Source organism: Condylura cristata, unplaced genomic scaffold (genome assembly GCF_000260355.1).
Source record: "Condylura cristata isolate star-nosed mole 26May11 unplaced genomic scaffold, ConCri1.0 scaffold00001, whole genome shotgun sequence".
Classification (NCBI taxonomy): Eukaryota; Metazoa; Chordata; class Mammalia; order Eulipotyphla; family Talpidae; genus Condylura; species Condylura cristata.
Genome location: NW_004567102.1, coordinates 20536600 through 20555187, shown reverse-complemented (window position 1 = coordinate 20555187; position 18588 = coordinate 20536600). Strand labels below are relative to the sequence as shown.

The 18588-nt window shown below is 36.1% G+C and overlaps 1 protein-coding gene across 1 annotated transcript in view; it reads right to left on the bottom strand.

Annotated features, from left to right (window-relative positions):
- PRIM2 (primase, DNA, polypeptide 2 (58kDa)) overlaps positions 1–18588 on the bottom strand; it is a 256639-nt gene that overhangs the window by 104507 nt on the left and 133544 nt on the right. Inside the window, exon 8 of the mRNA XM_004673597.2 lies at positions 10887–10954. Within this exon, the coding sequence (XP_004673654.1) occupies positions 10887–10954 (68 nt within the window). The remainder of the gene's footprint in view (positions 1–10886; positions 10955–18588) is intronic.

Below are 18588 nucleotides of genomic sequence, written 5' to 3'. Positions count from 1 at the left end.
TCTGCCTGTTCTGCTCCCCACTCTGTCTCTGGTGAAGCCTCTCAACGCCCCTGAGCCTCTGGCCTGTACCACAGTTCTGTATGCACAAATAAATAAATCTTTAAAAAAAAAAAGAAAACAGAATTTTGCACCAGGGTGTATAACAAACCGTTTGCTTATGCAGAAGTAACTAGGTATTTCTCCTTATTTGTTTCTTGAGGTGATGATGCTAAGTTACACTATGTAGTATAAGAGAACTATGGTATACAAAATGAAAAATACCTTCTTACTGTAACATTTGTTTAATAAATGCTGATGCAGCTTAATTAAAAATTAGTCACATCTGAGGCACTTTTTCCTTCCATGTTATTGTGCCCATTAAACAGTAAGAGGTAAGCACAGCTAGTTTTCACAATATAACTAAAAGTCACAGTAAGTAGAAAACTAAAATTAACAGTTTCAATAAATAAAATGTTGAAAGGAAAAAAGGAAAACTTTCAAAACATAACCTGTATTTGTAAAACCAAATTTAAAATAATCCTATTATATATCCAGTTAAATCAGTCTAATTGGGGTGGGAGACTGAAGGAAACTAAGACAGGAAGGCACAACTAGCCATACCCATGTGTAACTCAAGTTTTCCTAAAACACTACCACATACACTCTGTGGTGGCACAGTGGGTTAAAGCACAGCACTAAGAAGCTTAAGCCACTTCTGTATGAGTTCAATCCCTGCCTGCCCTGGAGGTGACCCATATGGCGTGGCAGACCTTTCCTGACCCTCCCGCTGCTCCCCTCAGCAGTGTTCTTTTTCAGTCAGCCTGTTCTGCTCCCCACTGTCCCTGGTGAATCCTCTCACCACCTCTGCTTCTCTGGCCTGTACCCCAGTTCTGTAATGCATAAATAAATCTTTAAAAAAAAAAAAAGCAAAACACTACCACACACAACTACCACAAAAGTTTACAGAATAAAAATGAAATGGGTGAATAAAAAGATGCATCTGTAACATGTATCTGCACACATCTGACCTGTGACTCGTAAGTGAAAAGCGACCTACTCCTGGTCCCTGTAGAAACAACAGAAATTTAAGTTCTGTTCAATGCACCACAAATATCAATATGACCACTTAGGTACTCAACAGGGAATTGTTTTTTGAGTGCTGAACTGAGAGGTGAAAACAAAAAGAAGAAATTAAATGAAAGTAGATTTGTGGGTCTCAAGGCAAGATTAGCTGGTTAAGGAAAAAAATAATGTTTTCATGCTGTGGCATTGATTGTTAGCAGAAGATTGATCACCACACCTTGGCGCCAAGAGTGGTATTCAGAAGCTCCACTACTGCGACAGAAATGCCACCAGCATTTATGACAAAACGTAAAAGTCAGCTTTCCAGGAGTGATAACTTCTCCAATCACTTTTTCCAATGACTGATGAAAACTTGAGGGGTAAACCAGGAGTAGTGGAATAATTGTAGCACTTTAAGAATTAGCAAAATTCTCTTATTTGCAAAACTTTTCCTAGACCAATTTACCCAACCCAAAGCAGAAAGCAAAACAGGAAGAGAGTAAAAGCAGAGTAAAGTGATTAAGACTGCAGGTTTCAAAATCAAGTAGTTATCTGTTTGTTGAAAATCCTGCCATTTTTTGCATTTCCTCATTGGTAAACAGGGAGCATAAAAAGAATCACAACACTGCTGCCCCCAAAGGGCTGTAATGAGGACAAAATGAAATGTCTGTAGAAGAGTCGAACAGTGTATTTTTCACTCAAGTTGTGAACATCATTATCCAGGTCTAACTATATTAAATAACTATAATAAACACATTTTGGTGGTGGTTTTCTCCACCCTAGTTTTTACTGCACCAGTTTCTTCCTTTGAAAATTAGACAGGAAAATGGGTTTCTTTGCCGGCTTCTTTGTACCCTTAAAAAAAATATTTTTACATGAAGTATAATTATTTATACCTTGAAAATCATGATGATCTGGAAAGTTTTGTCTATATTAACATTCTTAGGATGTTTCCAAAGTACAAAAATTCAACGTGGCAATTTCAATGGAATCCAATTTTGTAAAGCTGCACTGGCCAATATAGTAGCCACTAATCAAATGTGACTATGGAGCAGCTGAAAAGTAGCTTAGTCTGAGTTAAGATGGTAAGCATGCACTGGATTTCAGAGAATCAGTAGGAAGAAATAATGTGAAACATTTCATTAGTGATCTTCTGTATTGATTACATGTTGAAATATTTTGGACATGAGTGAGGAAAAAAATTACTAAAGTTAATTTTACCACAACAATGTAAACTTATGTACAAGGCTCACATTGATAATGACAATTATCTCTATGGGGTGGCTGGCTGGTGCTGTTGAAGCATAAGGACACAATGAGCTGGGACAATCAAATGATTCTCCAGGGGGCTGGGTACACCTAGAGAGTGAGAACAGCCAGTTGATCTGCCCGGACTTCTACCTGCCAAGTCAAGATCAGTCTGTGCCAGTCGCAAACAGCGTACAAGCTGCAAACAAGCCCACGGACGGAAATGCCAAAAGTCTATTGCAAATATGTTCGTTTTCACATTTAACTTGGGAATCTATCTTTTCAACTTTAGCCACAGTTTGCCATTTGTATTATTAGGAAAGCAATCTTGAATTTTGATTAGTTTGGAAGTAACCCGAATTGTTTTCTAGGGAAAAATAGAGCTGAGACACATTTCTATTTGGGAGCCTTTGGAGCAGCCAGGCCAAACTCAGCACCTAATTACAACTGTCCAAGTTCTCATTTATAAGAAGCTATGCTATGCAGGATATGTATGTAGATGACTGTAATACGCTGAATAAGACTAGAACGAATTCTTCTGCTAACCTCAGGGAGTGTCTCTTTGCCCTTTTCTGCCTACCAAGAGAGATATCCTGAGGTTCATAAAACACATTTCTTTCATTGTCAAGCATTTCCCAGTTCTCTTGAATCTATAAAGGTTAACACTATTCACTCCTTCTATCTGGCAAGCTGCAGTTTATCATATTCTAAAAACTGGAATAAAATAAAAAAAACCAATGAAGAAACCATCACAAGTAATCAAAACTGAACTCTGCAACAAGGAAACGTATTTATTTGGACCATTAAAAAGTAAACTAACACATCTTTCAAAATAAACTGTAATCTACCTTACATCATTCTATAAAAGTATAGCAAATTCCAATACAATTTCACATAAAGCCAGGTATGATCATGGCACAAATGGAAAAACAATTTTAGAAAGTGGAAACAAAGGTTTTGTATATCACTCATATATCCACTTTTGTAATCACAATTTCATCCACTTTGGATGTTGGGGGGAAAAAAAAACTGTCCACATACTCTAGGCTGTTCAGGCTTTTAGAAAGCACAACCCTGCAGCTTGGATTTGTTGGGTAGGTGGAAATCAAGGGAGACGAAGTGCAATATATCATTTCCTACTGTGAAAGATATCACAAGAAAATTCACTCAACAGCTGTCACCAGTGAAATTTAAGAGTTTCTTTTTACAGCTAAATCCCTAGTAAATGATATCTAACTTGTATTAGCCCAGGTGATATTCCCTGCAGTTATTCCAAATGACAACACAATCAATAAAATTGTTTAAATTGAATGTAAATTATTTTCTACAAGTATGAAGCTTATTCAATTTTACATTAAAAAAACACCTCCCCAAAAATACTGCCATCAGACAATATAGTATAATGATCTATATTTCTCTAACTGGGAGAAATTGTATGATTCCAAGAGGCTCACATATCCGATAAAAATCAAGATCAGATGGGTTTCTACATCAAGTAAGCACTATAAATGGTATGATTGCTACTCTTCTTTTAGGTTGGTCTCATCATTCCCCAAGTGGTCCATATTTTCTTATTCATTCCAGTTTGTAAGCTGCAACAATTCAATGCATTACAAGAGAACTGAAAGTTGCTTCTTATTTTTCTATCAAAAATATCTTCATTTTACATTTGTCAAAAGTCACTGAGCAGTACTCTTAAAATGAGTACATTTCACTGTATGTAAATTGTACATCAATGAAATTGCTTTTAAAAGTAAAATATATAAATCCCTTTCAAGCAACAGCCCTATATAGGTATTTTCACCATATATATTTAAACTTCCCAACAAATATCTATAGTGCCTGAGAGAGTGGTAATGAAAAAGCCAGGGGGTAGAGGGAACGTGGAGCAAAGTTCAAACACCTAGTAAAATTAATACAATAAACTGATGAAAACTTCTTGTTCCCCCACAAATAATTTGTAGAGTGAATGATTTTCAGATTAGCTATCATAAGTGTGTGGCATTCTAGAATTAGACCCTCATATTTGTTCCCCCAAAGCAGTAGACAACCGGTGACACAATGTTTTCAGAGTTTGGGTGGGGTTTCTTTGGAGGGGGGCAGAGATGAGGCCAACTAATGAAGATTACTTAAGAGTCACAGTCCAGAAGTCACATTCCAGGTCTTCCCTCTACATTCCTTTAGGCTTACCAAATTAATGTTGCTCATAATGTTTCCAGCTTTCATTTCACAGAACAAACAGCAACATATGTAATAATTTTGTTTTGTTTTTAAATCCATTCATTCAACATTTTTTTTTAAAAGATTTATTTATTTGTGCATACAGAACTGGGGTACAGGCCAGAGACTCAGGGATGGCGAAAGACTTCACCAGAGAGAGTAAGGAGCAGAACAGGCAGATCAATGAAGTACACTGCTGAGGGGAGCAGCGGGCGGGTCAGGAGAGGTCTGCCACACCATGTGGTCACCTCCGGGGCAGGCGGGGATTGAACTCATGCGGAAGTGGTTTCAGCTTCTTAGTGCAGTGCTTTAACCCGCTGCGCCACCAGGGAGGGCCTCATTCAATATTTTAATAAGACATCCCAGAGAAAATAAAGGGACCTTTTCTAAGGTCACAGGGAAACAGAAAATACTTTTGGCCATCCATGAATCAGTCCCTGGTTTCATGAAAAAAAAGAAAAAAAAAAAAAAAAGTCCAAGTCCTAAAATAAAAGATAAAACTGGCAGTGGGCTTCTGCAAAGGTAAAGAGCATTTCTTTATCGGAGTTTTACCATAAAACAAGAGAAAATCCACCAGTGCTTTTTGTCCAAACTACCATCTCAGTTGGTAGCAATAGTTAAGAGCTTTAAAAAAATGAAAGAGCAGCTCTCCTGCCTCTTGTGGCCAGGCAGGTGCCTCTTTCTTTCTCCTTTTCCTAATAAATATGTCTTTTAAAACATAAAAAGATAAATAAGCTGAACAAGTGGTAGAACTTTAAACTTGAAAGAGTTTTCTCCCCCTCACTCATTCATTCAGGTGTCACTGAGGTCCTCCTTTGTTCAGTCATTGTTATAAGTAATGGGTGAACAGGATGGACAAATTCCTTGCTCTAATGGAGTTTCCACTACAAACAAATACCTAACAAACAAATGAACAAATAAAAATGATCATTTCAGTTGGCAATTTTGCTGTAAAGAAAACAGACTAATATATTATCATGAAACACATAGGTATGACTTTAACTAGAGTAATTCAGGTTAGTAATCTGTAAGATTGTACCAACTAGTCTCCTCTAGATTTTATGCATTTAGTATATCAATAACTAAGGTGGCACTATTAAAAATGGACATTTTTACATTTGTATTATTGTTTTTAGCATTACTTCCTGAACAGTAGTTCAAAAATCAAAAAGTATTAAACCTTTAGTGAGTCTCAGTAATATCTTTCCTCCACCCATTTCATTGAAGTCTTTTTATTTGTGCTTTGAGTGAAATATGACCATTTAAATGTATTTTGAACATGATCTAGAACTACACTTTTTAATCCAGTAGTCATTAACCACAACTGACTATAGAAATTTTAATTAAAACCAAAATTTAAAATTCAGTGTTCCAACTGCATCAGTTTTAAACACTGAAAGTAATCTGTGTCTATTGGCCACTAGGTTGAATAACACAGGTGTAGAAAATGCCCATCATCACAGAACTTCTAAACAAATTACTTTTAGCCGCAAATCTCTTACAGTAACTACCACAATGCTTTCTCAGGCTTTTTAAGAAAGTTATTTCACATAGCATCATCATTTTGTACTTTGTTAGCACTTTATGCTTAACACAGTGTAAAATAACTATTTTTCTTTATTACTTAACTAGAGGACAATCAATGTTTTAAAAGAAACTCAATGAATAAAGATAAAAAATGTAATAACTGAAGAAAATAAAAGTACTTGAAAAGCACAAGAAATCATAAATTTTGCATTATAGGAAGACCAGCAGCATCTGTGAAATCCCTAAGAATACTTTGGTCTAAGAGCACTAAAAGAAATCTAAAGAGTGTAGTAGAAGATAAGCTACCAGAACACTGTGAATGCAAAGTTTCATTAATTCCATGATGCTAAGTGCTCCCACATGGTCAAATACCTCTACTACGACAACAAGTATCATAATTTATTATAACTACTTTAGCTGATGTTCTCTTTTCTGATCAACATAAATTCCCATAAGAGCAGAAAGAAATATGTGTGCCTTGAACCTAACATCACATTTAGCATACAGTAGGAGTTAACTTAATATATGCTAAATAAACAAGAAAGCAATCTCTTAAAGTACTAAAATATGTTTACTAAGTAGCTCTTACATCAAAGTTGCCTACAGGTCAGAGCCACCATTACAATTTCAAGCTTGGTGCTCATGGTTCCAGTTGTCTTTCCTTCTTGTCTCAGAACTAAGTTCTACCAGCAAGATCCTCCACTCCTTTGTTTAGCGCCTCCTCATTCACTCCTCAGTTTCTCACAGGAGTCAGATGTCATCTAGACCTTTTTACAATGTTATGGTCAAATCATCAGTGCTCCTATGGGCCTAAACCAACTGACATTACTTACTGAATTGTCTGTGCTAGGGCATTTAACAATGTTTACCATTCTTTTTTGAAATCTTTCCTTTAACATCTCTGATACCACAAATCTCTTGCTGTGTACCATTTCAGTCAAGATTCCAAGATATTTTAACTGGATCCTCTATTAATTCATCTCCCACCTCCATTGCTGCCCATCACAAATCAATTAAACCAGACTATCTGTGGGTTCCATTCATGACCCTTTCCCCCTTTTTGGTCACTCTACACTCTCCTTGAGTCATAACCATTCCACACCACCTATACAGTGATGATTAGAAAATCTCTCTACATCCTCCACTTAAATCTGTGGGTCTATATTCAGCTTATTTATAAACATTTCCCCTATATGATTCATAGGCATCTCAAGTTTTAAATGTCTGAAACCAATGAACCCATGATCTCAGCCACCGTATTTGTTTCCTGATCCCCTTGTCCTCTTTCATTCTCCTTCTTAGTCAATGTCAGCATCATCCTCCAAGGGAGATTAAAATTCACTGTAGATGGAGTATCCACTGTGAGTCACAACTGCCTCAGGCAGTGTTGAATCCAAAATTATCACAGCACAATTTTTAAGAAAATAATTCATTGAGGGGCACAGTTCAATTCATAAAATTATGTGCTTTGTGTTTAATGCTATTAGGCAGGTATACAAATTTTATGACATGTTTAAGAATATCTCTCAAATGAAACCAAAACTGCTTATTACTTCAGAACAAAGACTCTCTTATTTTTTTTAATTCTAAGCATGTAAGAGGCACTCAGTAACTGACATGAATAGTGAATAAAAACTCAAAAGCATTTTTCATAAGATAGAAAGCATCTTATGAATTAAGCATCTGTGCTTAATTTTTAACTAGAGAACTAGGGCAACTAAGAAAATTTGGAAACATCACTTCTACATTTTTAGAATAATATATATTGTTCAGCAATATCATACACTATTAGGTTGGCAAAATGTTGCATTAATTCTCTTTGAATCCTGTAAAATGATTTGAGACTCTGTTCAACTTCATAGGTATTTATATCATCTCCCAAATTAGTTTTATTGACAAATTCAATTAAAATGCTATTCATCATTCATCTTTGATCATTAGAGGCACTAAACAAAATCAGACCTAATAATGATCTCAGTCTTACCCTTCTAATGGCCATCCCTTTCAGGTAACATTTAAATTATATAGTTCATGCAAATCAATGATGATTATTTTTTCCTAACAAGATCATAATTAAATCTCAAATCAAGTAATATTCTTTCCTATTATGACCTAAGCAAAAGGAAGGCAAAAGAAAGATATCACATTCAGATAGCCAAAAGAGACAGCTCAATAGCCTGGAAAGCATATCGAAAGGTTCCTTTGTAGAACAGAAAGTGTCAAACCATGCACATCAGCTACTACCTGACATACAGATGTTTTTGACATGGCAATAAAATGAAAAACCTTTTGCTTTAATAATAATAAAAAAAAACAACATCAGTTGGTGCATATTACAGGTTGCATCTAGCCCAGTTGCCTAGCAACCAGTCATAAGTGAACTCCACAGAGAACGAAAATCTAAACAAGTGTAGTTTGTGCAAGTTTCAAGGACTTGAAGAGACCTGTCAGTAGTTAATCTAAATTCTAGTTGACAATTACCATAATGACATGGAGATCGGAGAATCCATCATTACTGCACAAGCTCAAGCACTAACAAGGGAGGACATGGAATCCCTTAGATTTATATCTTTTGAACCAGTGGTTATATGGGGGTGGGGGGAATGTGGCAATATACTCTACAAATTATAAAAACTTTGTGAATAATCACTTATTACATGGAAGCAGCGTAGATGTATACATTCATTCATTCACAAAAGACGCAACATACATATACCATATGTCAGACACCACCAACCCAAGGAAAATACAAATATGAAAGTCACTTTCTAAACTCTTGTGCAGTTCACACTATGATGGAGAAATCAGACAAGTAAACAAATCATTACAATATCATGTAAGTTCTGTAGCGCAGGGGTAGTAGCCATGAGATACTATGGTAACATATAAAAAACATGAGATTCATACTGAGGGCAGAGACTGAATGAGAACTAAGTGGTGAGGGAAAAATTATCATTGGACATGACATGAACTAAGTCCTAAAAGACAACCAAAAGTTAGTCAAAATGTAGAAGTGGAGAAGAGAACTCCTGGAAGAAGTAAAAAATACTTACAGGGAGCAGTGTAGTAAGCAAGGCATCTTGAAATAGAAAAAAAAAATTTTTTTTGAGGAATTCAGTATGACTACAAGTTAGGGTACCAGTACTGCCCGAAGAGGCCAAAGAGCTAGGTCAGGATCCTTCCAGAACACTTCATATTCTAGGCTAAGAAGTTTGGACTTTATCCAGAATGAAACTGAAGAGCTGGGGGATGGCTTTAAGCCAGGAATAATATAATCACTGTGACAATAATTTGAAATATCCCAGAAAGGACAAAAGTGGACATCAAGGACAACAGATAAGAGGCTACTATAGTAAAAGACAGATACTCAATAGATAAAATATTAAACGAACTGGGATGGGGAGAGGAGAAAGGAGGGAGACAGGTGTGAAGGAAGACAAGAGGAGCTGGGAAAGGAGCTCACACAGCACTCTAGGAAATCCAACAGCTATGCATATAGTTCATGCTACTCAGTCACTGCGGAAATGTCAGTCTGAACTCCCCATAAATAAATATAAAGAGGTTAAAAAGTATGTGTGGGAAGGAAAAGTTACTGACAAGAAACAGAGAAGAAAAACAGAGATGGAATAAGAAAAACTGAAGAATACAAAATGATATAGAAACAAATTTCTGAATGAGAACTAATATTCTAGGTTTTTAAAAAATTTCCTAAAAGAAAACACTTTGGTACTACATAAAACTTTAAATGTAGGTACCTTGGAAAATAAAGATTATTCATAAACTTTCACAAAAAACATGTAATGAATACAAAGAATTACTATCCTTTAAAGTACATAATACAAAATAAAATCAGTAGAGGCTATCAACAGTTAATCCAACCCAAATAAAAATGAATAAAATGTTTTAAAATCATTCTTGTAATCAGCAACAAAATGCACAATAGTATCTCTATGATTCACATATCAAATTAGTAACTGTTTTTGCTTGTTCAGGAAACAGTAAAATGGAAAATCTTGTATAATATTAAAATAAAAGTAGAATAAGGTTTTTGAAAAAGAATTGCAAAGACTTAAATCTTTAAAATGGTTCACATGCTTTGACAAAGCAACTCCACCTTTGAAAACTTATGTGAAAGAAAATATTGAAAATACAGATAAAGTTTACATACTGCATTTTTTATATTAGTGAAAGGAACTGGAAATGGTCTTAATGCCTCCTAGTGGGAGATAAATACATTGTATTTCAGCAATACAAGAAAATATAATGTAGTCACTAAAAATTATGTTTTGCAGTGATTTTAATAATAGAAAAAAAGGACTTACATTGCATAAGATAAAATGTAGTAGTTACATCAAGGATAATTTCAAAATTGGGTTTTAAACAATATAGAGAAAATAAGTTTTTATTTCTGAGTAGTGATAAGTTTTTCCTTTTCTTTTTCTGTGTTGTCTTTTAAATAATGATATGTTGTTATGCATGCAGAAAACAAATTCACCTCGTCCATCTATTCCTCATAAAACATCTGAGGGCCTAAGTTTATATTAAGCTTGTGTTTTCTTAGCACATTCCTTTGAGATTGTTCTAGTTCTAGTCAACTTTCTGCTCTTTTATACTTAAACTTAACTAGTTCTACACACTTCAATTAAATTCAAAAAACATTCTATTGCGCCCTAAATTTGAGGAAAACAAGCATATTATATTAAGGATTTGAACTTAAAGTATTAAAGCAAGAAAAAAACCTTTTGCAAGTTTTTAGCAATTGAAGGGGTTTTAAACATGTTAATATACACTGTCCACTTTAATACACTTGCAATTATAAGCAAAACATGGCTGTCTTTTTTTTTTTTTACCTGAGGTGGCTAAGCAGAGGCTGAAGTCTCTCATCAGACTGCACAGCAGGCAAGGACCGGGCTGTTAACTAAAAACAGAGAACAGGATTAGATCAAATACTGAAAAGTTTTAATACTAAATAGGAAATAGGAAAGGGAAAGTAGAAGAGAGGGAGTAATTAAAAGGTATAGAACTTTTCTCTTTTTTAAGTCAAAAATTGTACAGAAAGCTAACTGGTATGTGATTACAGCTAACTATATGGTGCTAAGGATTGTAGGGTATGTCACTGAGTTTAAAAGTAATGAGAAAAGAAGTGATGGCACACGGGTGATTTGGTGATGGGAAGACGACGAGGATTACAACTGAGATGGAAAAAGTCAAAATGATGTAAAAATAAACTATTATACTATTTTTAAAAAGTAATGAGAAGAGACACACACACACAAAAGGGAAAGAAGAAATGAGTACTCATCTGAATTTATGGAAATGTCTCAAGTCATGAAAACATTATCTTTGAAAATAAAAATGGGAAGATTTCTAAATTTATAGCAACCTGCCCAGTAGCACTGAATCCTAGGATGATGAAAATATTGGAAAGGACTTTCATTTTAAGCTAAGCCACAGCAAAACTGGTTACATTCTGAAGTGTATGTGCACATACTCCATGTATCTCTCCGTCTCTCTCTCTTTCAGACACACACACAAAACCACACATGTATAAACACGAACAAGTATTCAGTCCTTCATTCTGGCATCTACATTACCAGGAGAAACCAAGAATATATTTTAAACACACAAAAGCAACTCCAAGTCCTATGACCCTAAGTTGATCTAGGAAACAACAAATCACTTGACAATTCCTGAAAGAGTGTTCCTTCAGCTAAAAAGCAAACTCCAAGAGATCCGTTGGCCGTGGTAGGGTACCCTCTCCAGTTATTTCATATGTTAAATTTTTCTGGAAGTATAAACATTTATCACAAACTTTTGAATACTATCCAAATAAAAGCATCACTTCAAAAATATTTAATAAAAATTATGATGATGGAAAAACATTACCAATTTCATGTAATAGTCAATACATGTAAAAGAAAACTAAAGAACAAGAAAGTGAACTATATGTACTACAATTTTAGTATAACCAAAAGACTGTATCCATAGAAAATATTGTCCAGAATTTCATGACATATAAAATGCTACCAAGGTTTTAGGATAGTACACTTTAATGTGTCCTACATCTGTTAATGTCAAATTATTTTCACCATTCTAGAGATTTCATGGTTCAAAAACTATGCTCTAAAAATATGAAAAAATTTTACCTAGATATTTAAAAAGTCAATTTCTGAAAACAGATGGAGTGTTCAAACTGGACTATACCAGTTGCTTCTGTTCAACCCATAAAGCATATGCCATCTAATCAAGGTGTCCTTTCTACATAAAAGCAAATAAAATCTCCACAGTGACAGCAAACTATTTCTAAATGTTTACTCATTCCATGCAGGAAATACTCTTCAATTCAGCCATGTCTTAACCTTAAATCTTCATTTCCTGTTTTCTGAACTATGAATAATACACCTTCTTCATCCACTTGCTTCTGCCTCCATTCTTACCTCTCCCTCATTTATATCCTATACCAAGGCCAAAGAGAAATTTTCAAAATGAAAAGTTAGCCACTCCCCTGGCTAACCCCACCCCCCCACTCCCAATAAATCCCTTGGGTTATCTAAAGTTATTATACCTGTTTTTTCATCAGACATTTTCTCAACACCTTCTTAGGGCCCCCTTGCTGCCATGCCAAGCAGAGGATGAGTGTGACAGCCTATCCAGTCTCCAACAACTGCACAAGACACCGCAGGAGCATAAACTCATCATAGCTCCGGTTTCTGTAAGAAGACTCCCTCTCCACCCCGCAACTTATTTGTAAGTTTGAATGTCTGACAAGAACACTTTCTAAACTATGGGTCAATGTGCTCAGTAAAATTATATTTTAAGCAAGATTCTGAGTTTCCCAAAGGTTTTGTTTTCAACTTTTAAAACAATTAGCATTTTCAAAAAGAGCACCTATCTGTTTGTGTTAAGGATATGAAGTAATAAAGCTATTACAAAGCTCTTTAAAGAGGCAAAGCCATCTGGTGACCTTTAGCTGACAGAATGTAAACTTCATTTTCAGGATTGTTAGCCCCATCATTTCTTTGGAAATTTCTGAGTCCAAGCAGCTACTACTACACCCATCTGACCAGGAGGGACATTGGGCCTGTAGCACTCGTGACTTAACATATATTTAATAAGTACTTACTGACTGTGTGGCAAATCCAAAGGAAACTCGCAACTGTGTCTTATCTTTTTTTTTTTTTTTAAGGATTATTCCTGCAGAGAAGAACTGGGGTATAGGTGAGAGTATTCACTAGAGACAGAGTGGAAAGCAGAACAGAAGAGTGGCAGGCAAGACAGGTGCCATATGTAAGTTAGCTCCCTCGCCAGGGATCAAACTCAGGCCATAGGTGACAGTGCTGAGACAACCCCCCTGTGCCACCTGTAGACAACCCCCTGTGCCACTCCCTTAACCAATAAACGTAAAAATAGATCTATGTCTACATTTCAGAGTTGTTTTTTTTTTTAATTTCTGCTTTAAGCAAAACTAAATTTTGCACAAAACTGAACTAAATCACAATTGTCACCTTCTGAGAAAGCAATAGACTATCATAACAGGATTTTCAGCATTAAGGACTTCCCTCTACAATCTGAAATGAAAATGTGTCTAGTTTAAATAGACTTTGGTACCCACATGTTTTAGTTATTTAGCAGAAAAATATAATAATCTCCTTGACACATAAATCACCAAGAATAAAAAAGAAAGATCTATCATAGTTCTCGTCTGTGAAGTTTCAATAGGTTGATTAGGCTGTTCAGGGGAACCATAATAAAAGCTGGCACAACATACAGCTAATTTCTTTTTATTGTTAAGAGGTTGGAGGTGAGCTATTAAGATATCCTTACATGATTATGAATGCATTTTGCACACTGAATCAAGCAATGGAGGGTTGGTGCTGTTTTTTGACAAGTATAACAAACTACTAGCTCTTAAATAAATCTCATCTTAAGGATTAATAGTCATAAGTAAATCTTGCATGTTGCACATGTTTGGGTATAAAACATAATAATGTATTTTGCCAACTAATAATTCTTCTTTTAATGTCAATAAATAGCACATAGATTCACAGTCACAGAAGACAAAAGAGAACCCAGAGGGGTTAGGTCCAACCTTGTCATTTGGACAAGGAACCTGAGTTCCTCAGACCATAATCGGCCAACTGCTGGCTGCTGAGCAGAGCCTGTGCTGGGACTGAGACCAGAACCACACAGCATTTGGGCAGGCTATTTTCCACCATCGTAATACAGTCCAAGAACTCCACACTCCACACAGAAGCCAGGTCAAAGGCCAGGCCCCAGCACACTGCTATGTCTTCTCACACCCTTCACTTTTCAAACAGAACAATTTTTTCAACATTTATAACCCTATGAACAACTTTCAATCATAAAGATTCCCCAAGTTTTGCACTGAAGTTTCCTTCATGTCATTTGGGATTTGGCAAATGTAACCTACTCCCAGAGGCCTTCCGCCATCACCTTTAGTAAAGCAGAACCCTCTCCACAGGTATTCTAATTGCTCAGTTATCTTGCAACATTTACTACTATCTAAAATTATTTATCAGTTTAATAGCACATGTCTGTCTTCCTTTACTCACAAGAATAAAAGCTCTGTTAGTATCCTTTTCTGTTTGGTGACTTTAATATAGTATGTGGTGTGACAGGCAAAGATGTTATAGGCTTGCCGCTATAAAAGCAAGCACCACTATGACCGCAAGAACAGGTGCCATTTCCCCCACCCACCCACCCACCCCCACTCCATGTTGCCAACATCTTAGACACCTTGGACCACAACTCTCAGCATGCCATGAATGAAACTTCCAGAATGGAGAGCAGCTGTGAAGGAAAAAAAGAGGCATAGCAGAGTGTAGTTAGAAAGACATGTGGAGAGGCTTCTGGTACATTTAACACTTTGGCAAGAGGGCTCTTCAAGGGTGATGGCAGCCTTCATCTTGCCTTACCCAGCTTGGGTGACAGAAGATGAATTTTTCTTTTTTTTTTAAAAAGATTCATATACTTGTGCATACAGAGCTGGAGTACAGGCCAGAGGTGATGGGGCAGTGAGAGAATTCACCAGAAACAGAGTAGGGAGCAGAACAGGTCGACTGACGAAGTACACTGCAGAGGGGAGCAGTGGATGGGTCAGGAGAGGTCTGCCGCGCCATGTGAATCACCTCCAGTGCTGGGATAGAACTCACCCTGAAGCAGCTGCAGCTAGCTTCAGTGCTGTGCTTTAACTCACTATACCACCAGGGAGGGCACAAAATGAATTTCTGATCTCTCCCTTCTCCAAGCCCCCTGGGCTTGCCCAACTCGTAACTTTTTTCTTGCCAGGAGGTATTTTAGTCTTCTGGCAAGCTTCATACCTTGCTCATGCCCAGTCTATATGACTGAGCATTTTCCCAAGATGGGTGATTCTGGAGTTTTATCACGAGTCTATTCTTCAAAATCTTCATCTTTATTCTCTCTCCCTCTCCTCTGGACTTCACACCAACAAAGATCTTTAAGCACACCAAGAATTTTATTTCATTTCCCTGACGCACATGGGTGGCTGGCCCCTTTTAGAGACGAAAAATGGGGTTTTCCCACTAATGGTTTGGGTTACCCCTCAGTTTCATCCACTTACAGAGGCACTCAACAATTACCATACGGTGAATGAAATGTTTACCTGTGTCAAGTATTTCCAATAGAAGCATGGGTTTAAGTTTGCCAGAGACACTGCCCATTTCATCTTGCATTTCTAAAGTTTCCAAACAGGACAATATTTCAACCCTCATAACCCAATGAACACCTTTCAATCTTGCAGACTGAAAGTAAATATGATCTACCAACCAGGGGAGCCATACACGTTGCTCCCTTCATTTTCAGATAAATGCAGTATTCTAAGTAGTCCCTTTAAAAGAAGGGAAAATGTTCCATCAAACAATATTGAAACCAAGGCTCCAATATTTAGAGTAAACAAGTGGCCCAAACTAGCAGTTCAAACTCAAACTATGGATACATAATAATAGGTTCTACCAAAAAAGGCTGTGCCCTCCTTCCAATTGATCTTTTGCATTCTTGAGGCTTTGGTTTTGCTGTGTCATTAAATAATAGCTACCAAAAAAACTGAAATATACTGAATATCTACTTTTCGATATTATTAAAAATTTAAAACATGCAAAGTTCAAAGCTCTTTACAGTGCACACCTGTTTAAAACACACACACACACATACATAACTTTTACCTGACGATACAGAGGTTGCTTCAAAGTAATACAGAAAGTAAGGAAGACAATTATAAATGTGACTTCACTCAAATAAAGGCTCAGATGTAAAAAGGAAAAAAAAAAGTATCCTTATCTACAACTCTAAAATTACTATTCTGTGTGATAAACTTTTCAGGATACTTTTATTAAATAAATGGTTTGCAGTAGCTGGTAGTTATTTTGAAAGGAAATCCAAAATATTTGTCTCAAAACACTCCTATCTCCAAAAGGCCTAAAATGTCATGAAAAGTGAAAATCAAATAGCAATCAGAAGATTAATCTACTCATGGATAGAAAAACCTGAATATAAAGCACACTTGGTTCAGTATCTTTACAAGATAAAGGCAATCACATAAAACATTTTCTTCCTAGACTTTTCACTTAGATCAGCTTGGAAGAAGTCATTTTTAAGCTTATCATCCTAGTATTAGTTACAAAGGCATGTGTTATACTAGCTTGTACACATTTGTATTTGAAATAGTTGGAAAGGAGCAAAAGGAGGGCAATTTTCTAGAATATGAAGAATGCCTTAAAGGATAATCCAGTGATCTAAACTAAAAATCGAATATGGCAGAGGCATTAGCAACATAAAGACACAAAAGTGAAGAGCAGGGAGCGAGATATTTAGAGAACTAAAAAAAAAAAAAAAAGATAACCCAGTAACCCAGGTGGGTTCTTTGTAATACAGCAGCTATAGGGAGAGGAAGTTGGGAGAAGAAAAGGAGCCACAATGATTTTGTATCTAAGAGGCAAGTAAATTTGCATGGATCTCAAGTCCAGGAAATGATATGGAGTTAATGATTTGTAATTTCGTGTTTTAGTAGATAAGTAGCATACAACAGCAGCAACTAGTAAACATACAGCAGAGATGCTGGACCATCAATGGTCAGTACTACCTTGCCAGCTCACATAGCACTGTGATGAGGGTTCCTTCTAAGTCACATCCAGGGAAAGAGCTCAAGACCGATTACCAATATCTCCTCTGGATATGAAACAGGAGATTAGCAGCATCTGCCAGGTATGTGCTAACCTGAGTGGTAGTAAAATAATAACAGAAAAAGGAAATTTGCCAAAAACGTAAATGTTTTATAACACTGACTTTATTAAGCAATTAAAATTTTATTAGAGAATACAACAGCAGCTCCTTTAACTCTTTTGTTAACATATTTAGAATAAATGGTTCCACTTTATTAAAAAAAAAAAAAAAGGTTCTCTGAGGACAACAATGTTCAATGTTCTCCAGCTAAGAATTTCACTGCTGTTCTTAAAGAGTCTAAAGGAGAATGTGTGGTCAGCCAGGAGCTGCTCTGAAGCAGAATTGTGTGAAGGGGGTAGTAAAATGAAGAAAAATATTCATGATTTTCCTGAAGTGATGGGCATAAGGGAGAGAACAAGAATCTACACAGAGTTAACTACATGAATAAATATGGTAAAAGGGTTCTTAAAGAGTCAATGGACATTTGTAAAATAAAGGTGACTCAATCAATTGAAAATGAAAAACTAGAGGGTGGCTTCATTTTAAAATAATAAATCCCATCTCTCTGAACTGCTCACCCAACACTGGCTAAATTAAAACACATAAAAATGACAAGAAAACAATGCTCACTTGGAAAATATTGCTCAATTTTGTTCTCTGGTTGTTTGTACCCTCTACCACTCACTCCAGCTCCCTTATAAAACTCAAGAGGAATGACAATTTGCACAAATAACAAAGTTGCAACTTAAAAGAAACCCAAGATAGGTGATCAGCCAGCACAAAGGGAGACCCTCCTTTGCATAGACTCTTGTTCTAGTCGTATTTAGGTGTTAATTTTATTCTTTTTTTTTCTTGTATAGGCTATAATTTTTAGCTACAGTGACTTCCCATATACCTTCTGCTCCTCACATGACCAGCCTTTTGCATTATCAACAATCCCCATGAATGGTATATTTATTACAAATTACAAAGGTTCACTCATATTGTTATACATTCAATGGGCTCTGGCAAAATATACAGCGACATGTATTTCCCACTGTAGATCACTCAGAGTCTTTCACTGCCCTAACAAACCTCCATGCTCTGCTCTTCAACCCTGCCTCCCGCCAAACTCTTGGCAGCCACTGAACTTTTTGTTCCCCTAGTTTTGCCTTCTCCAGAGTATCATAGAGTTGGAGTTATAAGGTCTTTTCAGATTGGCTTCTTTCACTTAATATGCATTGAAGGTTCCTCTGTATATTGTTAGCACTTGTTAGTTCATTTCCTTTCAATGCTAAATAACACTAGATGCATCCAGTTTATTTGTCCCTTCATGTCTGAAGGACATTTTGGTTGCTTTCCAGTTTTGGCAAT